This window comes from Sciurus carolinensis, chromosome 3 (genome assembly GCF_902686445.1).
Source record: "Sciurus carolinensis chromosome 3, mSciCar1.2, whole genome shotgun sequence".
NCBI classification, from domain to species: Eukaryota; Metazoa; Chordata; class Mammalia; order Rodentia; family Sciuridae; genus Sciurus; species Sciurus carolinensis.
Window position 1 is genome coordinate 14455819 of NC_062215.1, and position 12486 is coordinate 14468304.

Consider the following 12486-nt stretch of genomic DNA (forward strand, 5'->3'; position numbering starts at 1 on the left):
GAAACCTATAGAAATTGCACACTGGCACAGAATTTTGCCCATGATTTCAGAGAGTTTAGGGACTTCAGGTTAAGAAGCTATGAACTAAGATAGATTAGAAGGAAAATGTGGGCATGGGGAGCTTCCGTTTGGTATCAGGCATTCCCCCAGGTGAAGAGCAGAGCCTTCTCTAGCTTGGTTAAGTTCTGGTAAGCTCTGCCTGCCAATCTGCAAGCAAGCCAGCATATTTCTTTTCCTGACCCCAGTTAGAGGAGGAGCAGATTTCCAGAAAGAAATTGGGATAGGGCTTTGGGCGGGCTCTTTGACAAGCGTCTGCCAGTGTGTAAGCAGCTGTGACCCTCTGTGATGGAATATGAGACATCAACAGCCAACCTAGAGCCCACTCAGCCTCTTCACCACCTTGGAAAGGACAGAGGCTGTAGTCCCAGGACAAGGCACACGGTCAGAGCTGCCCCTGCAATTTTCCTATCTGTCTGCTTTTCTGAGGGGAGAATTGTGCTTCCTGGCAATGTGAAAAAGCAAATAGGGTTTCCTTGAGCTCCAGAGAGAGGCTGCTCTCCTTGTGCACAGTCCAGACCAATTGAGAGACTTGTTCCACTATTCACCCTGGAGCCTGAAGTTCATGGGGCCACCACCCTCGTGGTGGGGTGCGATGATTCCCTCACACCAGAGTAAGTTAGGGAAAGTTTTCTGTTTTCATTTTCTCTTTTGTTGGTCAGATAGGCTTTTGCAGTTCACAACCAACTTCCTTTTGCATCTTGAGGTCAGAAATACTAAAGGAGTACTAAAAGGTTAGAAAGGAGAAGGGTGATCTAGATCCAGCAGTGTGAGAATTCAGAGTGGGGGCTGCATCCCCTCCATTGCCAACCACACGCTCACCCCCAACCTGAGCTGTTGCATAGTGAAGTGCCCTGATGACCAAAGGAAACGCAGGCATAGGAATGATCAGAAAGGCAGAAGAAAAGTACCAGATTCTCTGTAATTGCCAAAAGAACTCATTACCACCAAATAGCCAAGTACCTCTGGAGGGCGCTAACCCTTCAACCTAGTAGTAAGTGGGTTCTGTTTAACAGCCAGTCAAGAGCCAAAAGGGGACCAGAAGAGTGCCTGGAGGAGCCTGAGTTCCCTGTGACATATATCTCTCACCTCCTGGTGTCCCTTGATGGTCTGACATTTGGAGAACTCTGTTGGCCTTATCCTGGAGTCTTAGATTGTCACCCTTGCACGTGACAATAAGTCATGCTGTAAGACACAGTCCTGTGTGTGCACTGGTACCCCAGGATGGGTTTCAGATAAGCTGGGTTTCTGTCCCAGTAGCAAATGCACTCTTGGCCTTGGCTGCTGCTTGAATACAGCCTTGGGGCCCTCAGGGGCTCTGGGCCTCTCCTGCCTATTTGAGCAGATGCTCTGTCATCGCTCACAGTTTCTGACTAATCATCCACCAAGCTGAGCATTGCCTATCATGACTGCCCTATTACCAGTGAGTTTACTCAGGAGGGTCAGGAATGTGCCTGTGGGTTCCTGCCTCACTCAGGCCTATTGGATATGAAGGAAAAGGTTCTGGTTGAACTTGCAGTTCACAACCAACTCGCTTTTGCGTTTTGAGGTCAGAAGTACTAAAAGGTTAGAAAGGAGAAGGGTGATCTAGATCCAGCAGTGTGAGAATTCAGAGTGACCATCTCTTGCCTTGTCCTGCAGGATAGGCAGGAGGCTGTTCTAGGGTAGAGAGCTGGATAGGAGGGGTGTGAGGAGGAGTGGTTATAAATATTCTAGATCTTGAGGTTGGGTAAACAGGTGAATAAGTAGGAAGAAAGGCCCCGATGGTTAGCAGTCCCCATTGTGCTTACATATAGCTAAAGCTTCATCCACCCCTGCCACCTCCTCAGTGCCTCAGGCCCCTCCTTTGTCTCAGAACTTGCCCTAGGATACAGGATGATGTAGTGGAGGGAGGTGTGGCACAGAAAAGGAAGGACAGTTACATTCCTCTGTGGTTCATTGTCAGACTTACATTCCCATAGCAACAGTGATGGAGGTGGCCTGTTCCTTGGCTAGCCCCTGGAAGACTCTCTAACCCAGCAGGCTCCTGAAGTGCTGGGACTTGGGATGACAATATACACAAAACCACTGTGAGGTGTGTGAGATTTTGGGTATGTCCTTCACCAAGTAAATTCCTGTAGGTTGATAGAGATTCAACCCCGCTTGCAGCACCTGTGCTTGTAGAAAGGTTTCCAAATGCAGTAACCACCAGTTAAAAAATGCATGCTTGAGTTCTGCCTCTCCTCACATATTGCTCATTGAGACATCAGAATCTCTCTAACATAACCCCTCCATCCCTGGGAAAGATCAGAGGTGCAATTCTCCTTATGGATCCTATAAGTTTATGCTTTTCTACATAGAACCAGCTGAAGAGGCCCAGCCAGGTTAGGTATTAAGTCCATGCCTGACTAGATGCAACTCATTTCATGGGAAACATTGTTTATATTTAATTTTTTAAAAATCTTAATCTTATTTTAAATCTTACAAAATTATTCCAGTGTTCAACAGGTAAAATGCTCATAACTTTGAAAATTCTGGGAGGAAATGAAAAGGAAAAGAACTTTCCAGATTTAAGCTGAGTGCAGTGGTGTACACCTGTAATCATAATGACTCAGGGGACTGAGGCAGGAAGATCGAAAGTTTGAGGCCAGCCTTGGCAATTTAGTGAGCTCCCATCTCACTGGGGCATGACTCAGTGTCAGAATGTTCCTAGTTTCATTCCCTGGTACCAAAAGAAAAGGAAAAAAAATTAGTGTATTATAAAGCTAAAATAATAAGAGCATTTTGATAGTGGTAGAAAACAAAAAGCTCAATACAGAACTCCAGTGTGTTGAGTATCTAGTATTTGAAGGTGGTAGTTGAGATTGCTGACTAGCCATTTAGGGAAAAAATTAAATTCAATCCCTAATTTATATCTTACACAAAAATAATGAATAGTGTGAAGATTAAAAAAAATACATACATAGCCAGGCGTGGTAGCACACACCTGTAATCCCAGCTACTCAGGAGACCAAGACTGGAGGATCATAAGTTTGAGGCCAGCCTGGGCAACTAAGTGAGATACTGTCTGAACATTAACAAAATAAAAAGGACTGGGAAGTAGCACAGTCATAGTAGTTCAGTTTCCAGTACCACGAAACAAAAACAAAATACAAAAATCCAGGTGGAGGAAATACAGATGAATTAATTGTATAATCTTGAGATTGTGTTAGAATTTCTGAGCATGATAAAAACACTTTTATGTTATTTCCTCTAGAATAAATTTCTGCTGATAGATTATGAGGTATGTTTTAGTCAGGGCCCAACAGAAACCAGATGGCATACTCAGTCAGATTAGTGACCAGAGGGGTCCAAGAGACACTGCTCCTTCTGGTCTCTTGTTATAGGGCCTCCTCCTGCCCAAAGATGCCCTCAGGCCAGTTGATGGGACCTGAGCTTTTGTGTGGACTGCAGCCCTTGCCAGCGTGTTAGACAGTGGGCTGGGTTTCAGACCCACTCATCTTTCATGGTCTTCCTGGGCCGGCAGAGGTGGGGATCTGTGATTCTTCCTGAAGGGCAAGGCAGGGAGCAGAAATCGATTATCAGAAATCGGGCAGGGTAGCTGGTAGAGAGGGCTGCCTCTGCAGTGTCCTTCAGTGGAGAGGACAGGTGTTTGACAACACTCCTCCCTGTACATCCCCATCCCATGACCAGGTCCAGTAAGAAGACCAGAGATACAGTTCACACAGACTAGCCTCTCAGCCTAGGGGTGGAGTATGTCTATGGGGGCAAATAGAAAATATCCAGCACAGGGCCAAAGAGATGTGATTTTCTACAAGGGTTTTAATACACATGGTAAGTTTTCCCATCCAAAATGTAGTGATTTCCTACCTGCACTGAGCCCTGTCAGCTAAGAGAGCTCCACAGCCCATGCTTCACCAACTCTGGGTCTTACGATCTCACCAGCATGGCTGACTGTCTCCACAGACTGTCTTCCCTGACTCCGTGACTAAAAGAGCCACCCTTGACCAAGCTCCCTGCTCCCATATCTACCTGCTTTATGAGATTATGTTATTTGTCTACTTATTCATCTGTTTCTACCTTCCCAGTATGAACCTCCCCAGAGCAAGGAACCGGCCTCCTTGTTCATGGTTCTGTCTGTGGCACAATGCCTGGTACATGGTGTGTGCACAATTAAATTTGGTTAAATAAGTGGCATATCTCCCAAACTTGACTACCATGCCCTCTGAGAGTCTGTTGAACTCTGACTGACTTTAGCATTTTTACAGATTACTAATGTGTCTCATTTATTGTTTACTTCTTTTCTCTAGCTCCCCTACTTTATGAACGAGCTAACTCTGACAGAACTTGACATGGGAGTGGCTGTGCCAAAAATCCTTCAGGCCTTCAAGCCTTATGTTGATCACCAAGGTAACTCTGACTTTAGACTGGAATTGATCATTATATGAGTGTCCAGATGTTTCCATTGCTGCCGATTCGATACCAAGACTTTGTGTTTGGAGGAAGTTGGAATCTTTGAACCATCCTATTTCATGTTGAATGTCTTTGGTTCTTAACAATCACAGCCTTACACTGATGGGGAATACTTCCAGCTCCCCACCCTGCCAGTCTCTTGGATTGTTACAACCTCCAGCCCAAAGATGGCCTCATGCCAGTTGAAGGGGCCTGAGCTCCCGTGTGGACTGCAGCCCTGGCCATGGTGTGAGGCAGTGGGCTGACTCTTCTCTCACAGGCTTCTGGGTATCTTCCCCAGCCCTGGCCCCTACCAGGAGCTTCCTCTCTTCACATTACTTCCTCTTCCCCACCACCACCCCCCCTTCTAGGTTGTAAATGTTTTGACCTTCAGGTTTTATCTCTTTATGTCCCTTATACTCCTAGTAGGTACTAAGTAAGTGAAAGACAAAGACATATATTCAAATATGATACTGTGAGAGGAAGGCTTGCTGCTGGACAAAAGCTCATGGAATTGATTTTTAAGTAGTACTGGGGATTAAAGCAAGGTGCTCTGCCTCTGAGCTACACCCCAGCCCTTTTTATTTTTATTTTTTGAAATAAGTTCTCACTAAGTTACCCAGGCTGGCCTCAAACTTGTAGTCCTGCTGCCTCAAACTCTCAAGTCAGAATTGATTTTTTTTTAAACATGCTGCGGATACAGCGTTCATGCTACTTTTGTAGATGGAGGAAGAAGAATTTGATTTGAATACAGAGAGTTTAGATATATTTATGAGGAGGATGATTTATATGTTGAGCCTGGCATGGTGGTGCACATCTGTAATCCCAGCTGCTCAAGACTCTGAGACATGAGTATTACAAGTTCAGGACCAGTCTTGGCAACTTCATGAGATCTTGTCTCAAGAAAAAAAAAGTGGGAAGGGATGTAGCTCAGTGGTAGAGCACCCCTATATTCAATCCCCAGTACTATAATAACAACAACAAAAAGGATATTTGTGTCATGTGGTTTTAAAAGGATCTGGAAACTTGGAATGGAACCACTGTTCGACCAATTATCCCACTCCTCAGTATATACCCAAAGGACTTAAAATCATCCTATAACAGTAAAACAGCCACATCAATGTTTATAGCAGGTCAATTCACAGTAGCTAAGCTATGGAACAAACCTAGGTGCCCTTCAACAGATGAATAGATAAAGAAAATGTGATATATATATATATATATATATATATATATATATATATATACACACACACACACACACACACACAAATGGAATATTACTCAGTCATATAAAAGAATGACTTTATGACTTTTGCCAGTAAAGAGATGGATCTGAAGACTATCATGCTAAGTGAACTAAGCCAATCCCAAAAAAAACAAAGGCTGAATGTTCTTTCTGATATGTGGATGCTAACACACAATAAGGGGGTCAGGAGGGAAGAATAGAAGTTCAGTGGATTAGACAAAGGGGAATGAAGGGAAGGGAGGAGGGATGGGAATAGGAAAGATAGTAGAATGAATCAGACATAACTTTCCTATGTTCATGTATGAATATACCACCAGTGAAACTCAACATCATGTATAACCATGAGAATGGGATCCTAATTAGAATAAGTTATACTCCACATATGTATAATACATTAAAATACATTCTACTGTAATGTATATATAAAAAGAACAAAAAAAAGAGATTAAAAAATAAATAACTGAAAGGATAATTTTAGTATGCAGGAGTTAAGTAAGAAAGAGGAGTTAGCCAGATAGGCATTAGCATTCAGAGAAAAGTCTTACCAGTCTTACCAGTTTACTTACTGTAGCATCCCTTGCCAGTGAGCCTCTTTCCACTTAAACCATAATTATATTATTCTTAAAATGGTTCAGGAACAAGTTTAGGAAAAAAATAATTACAGCTTTTCCAGAGAGTGATATTTGTTTTCAAGTAAATGTTTTGTAGAATTTGTAAGCTATAGAAGCTACTCTTGTCTCTGTATGGCAGTGTCAGATGGTAAGTCATATGTAAGGAAATCATTTTTCTGTTCTTGTGTATATTTGATGTAAATACAAAGAGATATCTCTGTCACTATCGTTAGCAGCTCTGCATATCTCTCTAGCAATATTTCAACTGAAAGGGAGCCCATATTTTCATGTTTTTAGCATCACATTGATTCAGAGAAAGACCAAAGCATTTGCAAATCCAGAAGTCTACCTGTGTGTTGAGATTGCCTGTAACCCCTCTATTCTGCCTATACCTTGATGAACCAGTGTGCTCCTGGGTTTGGTAACTTCTAGTTCACTGAAGAGACTTGGATTCTTTGCAAATGGTCTGACCAAAGTTCTTTAACCCCATGTACAATTTTAAAAGGTGTGTTGTTGCTGTGTTGGTTACGTAGCTGGGATCTTCACCCCTTCAATGTGTAAGAGCTGCCTTCCTTCCTCTGATTCAGGTGGCCTCTCTGTTGCCCTTTGCTCTTTGCCTCTTCAGGAATTGACTGGTAACAAACTGGGAAATGATTAGCTGACACAACCTCCTGAGAGTCATGCTTTAATATAGTAAACAATACATGTGCTCTATTTCCTGATGCCTTAGCAATCTCTTATCTCAGTACTGTCCTTTGCTGAATTAATAGAAATTTCCAAGGAGAGGGGTGCAGGACCACAGGGGGCTTTGCAGCATCTAAAAAATGTCCCTGAGGCTTTGAACTCTACAGCCTCACGGGGCAACTGTGGTCAGGCTTTGAGGATAATTCCAGACCTAATCTTGAGCTTCTTTCCTGTTCTTGGGAGCAGGAGCCAGGGTGAGACATTTCACTGTGCAGATCAAAGCATTGCTGGTTCTTAATCCATTTGAGGCTTATTTAACTCCTTTCAGGGCAAGTTTTAGAGCTCTGCCTGCTTGTATAACAAGAGAGAAAATGTGACCAAAGAAAGAAACAAAAAAGACATGAAGCTCACAGGGTTAAATATGATCAAATTAGGTTTTTACAAATTTGCAAAGGATGCATATATGATGATAAAACATTAATGAGCACGAAAGAAATAGTCACACATCACTTAGTGATGGGGATACATTCAAGAACATTAGCTGATTTCCTGGTTATGCAGATACTATAGAGTGCTTTACACAAGCTAAGACACTGTGATGTCTTTAGATGACAATCTTATGGGACTCATCAGTGACCAGAGGTCTTTATGCGACATGTCACTGTGTTGGATTCCATTGCTCTAGGAGAGAACCTTTCCCTTTAGGGAGATTGAAATCTGGGATGATTTGCTAGAACTGGCCCTGAAGAGCAGAGCTCAACCTTCCAGGGAAATGTAACCCAGGCAATGGAGGCTTCAGTAGCTCCAAGGAGAGGCGTCTCCAATGGGAGCTGACCCTGCCCTTTTGAAAAATATTTCCTAACTTGTGCTTGCTTGTTGGCAGCACATGACTTGGAAGGGATATTTAGGCCAGAGCTGGTAAGATTTTTCTGTCCTAGGGATGCTCTTCTTGGGCAACACAGAATGTGGTTCCCGGGGCTAACTCTGGGGCAAGACTGCTCAGCTCACAGCTCCACATTCTTAGGCAGGTTTCTGAACCTCTTTGCTTCCTCAGGCTCAAAGGGAGACCCTCACAGCACCTACCTCACGGCTTGTCATGAGAGTTACGTGCATTAGCGCCTGATGCAAGGCAGGTGCTTTATAAACATTAGCTATTGTTAGTTTACTGTTTTCATTGCTTGTTGTTGGCGAGTTTAGGATGTGGGTTACTGTGGTGTCCAGGTGACCACCCTACAGCTCCAAGCCATCAGGTCCTGCTAGATAAACAAAAAGAAAAATGCCATTCTCAGCTTTTGTGGCCCTGCTGCTAAAAGGAGCAATCTGTACTTCCTCTGAATGACATGCTGCCCATTTGAGTTCAGTGTAGCAGTGAATGAGGTAAATGACCCTCTTTCCCAGGGCATCCTTTCTTCCTACCAATGGCAGGTGACTGGAAGATGAGCAAGATCTGCCCTTGGAAACTGGCTGTGCCCTCCTGCCTCACCTCTGCTCCACATGCACCCTGAAACTAGCCCCTCCTCCTGTGGGGTGTTCGTGGGCCTGCCTTCTCTCCTCAGCCACACAGCAAGGCCCAGGCTGTTATCCCTCCTTCCTGGATTGGCCTCTCCTGTTCCTCTCATCTCCACCCTGGCTGCTGTGTCTGGGGCCTGCCCTAGGGTTCCACTAGACCATCTCTCAGCTAAGCTCTTTCCAGTCATGCTATTAACTGTTAGGTGATGGTTGCTCATTCATCCAGCAGGTAGTCTTGTGGGGAAATAAAATATCCAGAAAAGGTAAAAAGGAAAATCCCATCATTCAGAGAGATAGCCAGGGTTACTTTTTGTAAGTATTTTTAATATATTCTCTCCTAATCTTTTTTTTCATCAATAAAAATTAATGTAAAATGTGTAGCTCTTTTTTAAAGAACCCTTGAAGAATGAAGCAGATGAATGATGTGGGCTCGAAAGGTCAACCAGAGTCACCCTGGCCAGCCCTGCCATGTTTGTACAGCCAAAACCCAGAGGAGGTAGCCCACTAGGGGCCTTCGGCAACCTCGCTCTGACTGCTTCACACTTCCAGGCCCTGGCCAGACGCCCTCGGGAGCCAGGCCTTGTGTGTTTGGGCCCTGCTCCTACACCATCACCCCCAGTGGCAAGACAGCACAGAAGCTACTGACAGCCCCTCACCTCAGATTCTTTACCCCTGGCGTGCTGGAGTCTGCCTCATTTGGCCGCAGTGGAGATGAAATGGTACATAGAAAGGGGCTCAGAGTGTGTGCATGGCCCCTAGTGAGCTGCTGGGGGCAGCTGCTGCCGCCGCCGCCAAGCTTTATTATTAGTAAAGCTTCCTGAAGGGGTGTGGTGGGGACCTTTTTCTGTCAACCAGGGTTTCATCTTTTGTGCCTGGGACCAGGGGTAGCAGAGCAGCATCCACAGGTGTGTCAACAAGTCAGAACGAACCATGGATGTGGACTGCAACCCCTCAGAGATGGATTTGAATATGCTTTACGTATTTAAAGTTGCAGAGTGTCACTGGGTGTTCCCCATAAACAGTGCTGGGCTAGGCGTGTACCTCAGTGGTAGAGCACTCACCTAGTATGAACAGGGCCCTGGGTTCAATGCCTCGTGCTGCAAAACTGAAACAGACACAGTGATGGGCTGTCTTTGTCTGTCTCCAGAGATGCCCCAGTCGCGACTGTGACTGCAGGTACCACCTATTCTGGACCTTGCAGTCCTATTCTGGACCTTACCTTGTCATGCTCAGGTCCTTTACCCAGTCCCAGTTAGTATGGAAGAAAATGTGCCAGAGCCATCCTGCTACACCGGCTTCAAGAGCAGGTGTGAGGGGAACAGCTGCAGTGATCGCAGGGCCAGACTAGAGCTCTTGCTGGCAGGAGGGGCACGCGCCCTGACCAGACTGTGTTGGGGAAAGAAAAAAGTGATTGTGTGGAAATGGGGAAGAAATACCTGCTGGGGAAGGTGGATGGAGTGGGGAGGAGGGGACTGTGATTTGCGGCTTTGTCAGGCTTGAAGAAGTGGAGCTCCTTGTCAGAGAACAGTGGCAGCAGAGAAAGAAAAATGATGTTGTCATAAAAAACAACCAGATTTCAGGGATTTAAGGGATTGCTGAGTTTTCTGAGCAGGAACAGAACAGAACAATCAGTGGTACGTTCTGAGAGCCAAGCAACTCCAGCATCTGATCATAATAGCATATTATTGGATGATCCATTTTAAGGAGTTTGTTCTTTAAATGCTAAATGTTGACTTTCCATGAGGGAAGTGGAGGAAAAACGAACATGAGGGCCAGCTAAGGTGAGCCAGGCTCCAGGGTCCTCTACTGTCTCCAAGCAGCAGATGTCCTGTTAAGCCTGTCCCAGAGAGACAAATCGAGGCCTTCGGTAGCAATAACACAGAGCTGCTGTGTGAAACTACCACATTTACATGGTCGTGGTAGGAGAGTTACTGAGGCCATGGGATTAGTTCACTAGAAACCCCAGGAGAAAGCAGAAGAACGTCTGTGCTGGTTGTGGCTCCCCTTGTCTCTGGGGACATGCAAACAGGCATGTTTATTGTCTCTTGGGAACCGTGGTCTGAGCTGCACCAGGTGGCCAACGCCATCTTTATTCTTCCTCAAGCATGTATTTCCTAGGGACAGGGTCCACCCTAGTGTTTTTTTTAACTCTGAAGTCCTGTAGTAAAAACTCCGTAAGCACTTCGGGTGGAATGAGCTATTGTTTCTGCTGCAGTCCCTCTGAGAAGTGGTCCTGGTGGTGGCGATTGCTCCTGCTCCCTGGAATGTAGAGAGTGGAAAACGACCTGGCAGGTCCTCGCACAAAGACTGACTGAAGCTTGTCCTGCTCACTGTCAGCTGTGTTTCATATGTTGCCAAATGAAGTGCCAGCTTTATAGGGGCTCACTGATAATCAGGCCTCACCATCCCCCAGGGCCTCTCAACTTGGGCACCCCTTCACAGTCAGGCCTTCAGCCCCATTTCCTGAGACTCTCTCAGGGCCAACTCTTAATCCTGCTTAAAGCATCAAAATTTGTCCTGCTTCTCAACTTGGGTTTTTGTCCTTGAGCAATGCCCAGAGCAGGTGATTAAGGAAGCATTTTAGATGGAATGCCTCCCTGCAGAGTCCTAACATCTGTCAGGAGCACAAATGACAGACCTGTTACCACGTTCATCCAGAGTAGCTGCATCAAGTTAAGATGTCTCATGGAACAGTGTGTGTCTCCATCTTCACATTGTGGCTCCATTTACACATTCCCCAAGGGGAGACAGCCTTCCTGATAACCTCATTTCTTCTTTCAGTCTTGCAAGGCTTGGGCTTTTGGCCATTTGGTCTGGACTCAGTTGCGAAAGTCGAGCATGCTTCCAGGTCTTCTGGGCACTTGTAACCTGCTCAGTCATTGTCACAGAAGGAAATTTTTCTTTGCCACTAATGCTAAAATAGTTTCCCTATCCTCATCTCAGTGCAGGCACATTATATTAATTTGTTGAAATATTTATTTTCCATTCATATCTACTTTTAAAAATTCTCAATCCATTCTTGACTATTTTCACTGGGTGCCAGGACCGAAGGCTTCCTTGGACATATCCAGCACTATAAAAACCAGATCCCTCCCTTTCAGAGGACTGGTCAGATGTCCAGGCCGTGTCTTGTGATATCAGGTCTCTGGCCACCCAGTTCAACCTCTTTCTTGGTAGCAGCAGTAGGCAAGACCAGAGCAAGCAGTAAGAGTAGGCTGGCCATGGCAGAGAAAGGGAAGCCAGGATGTGCCAGGAGCTGGCTGTCCACAGCCCTCCCCCATAGAGGTCACCATACCCAAGCCCTAGTCCATGTAGCTGGGCTCCTTGATGTTCCTTTGGCCTTCCTACCTCAGCCCCTGGCAGTGGGGCTAGACCATAGCCCAGGGGACCCAGCCCATGACCCAGTGACTGAGACCTGAGCCAGCTATTTACTGAGCCTGTGTCCACATTCCTCATTCAAAACACAGACAAACAAAGCCTTCCATTTTGGAAGAAGTGAAACTCTGGTGCCTTTAATGTGACAACTTTCAAAGGCAGTTCATGCTGTTAATATTTATGGAAGCCTGAGGATTTCTAAAAGTGCTTATGTTTGAATACAATAGTTAGTTTGAATCTGTTAATTTTCAAGTTTAAAAGAGCCAGAGATATACAACACTGAAAATCTTCCTTTTTGATATTCTTTTTTATTCCGTTTAAGTTAATACTAGCCTTTTTTGCCCTACTCCCCTTTCTATTGGAAGTAATTAATGAGTGAGTGTCTTTATTGAAGCAGAAGTGCCCTTTATTTCCAGTAATTGTATTTTGAAGAGTCATCTCGTTAATGATCTTTTAGCTGCTTAGTGTGAGAAAGCAGTTTTTGTGAGTGTTGCTATAGCCAGTTGATCTGCATGTCACTTAATTAAACCAGGTCATTCATGGAAAATAATCACCTTCAATTATGATAAA

General features: G+C 44.9%; 1 protein-coding gene across 2 annotated transcripts in view; it reads left to right on the forward strand.

Moving 5' to 3' along the window:
- The window catches only part of Tex2 (testis expressed 2), a 105441-nt gene that overhangs the window by 79009 nt on the left and 13946 nt on the right, over window positions 1–12486 (forward strand). For both annotated transcript variants that reach the window (XM_047545068.1, XM_047545069.1), the window contains exon 7: window positions 4347–4446. In XM_047545068.1, the coding sequence (XP_047401024.1) occupies window positions 4347–4446 (100 nt within the window). The remainder of the gene's footprint in view (window positions 1–4346; window positions 4447–12486) is intronic.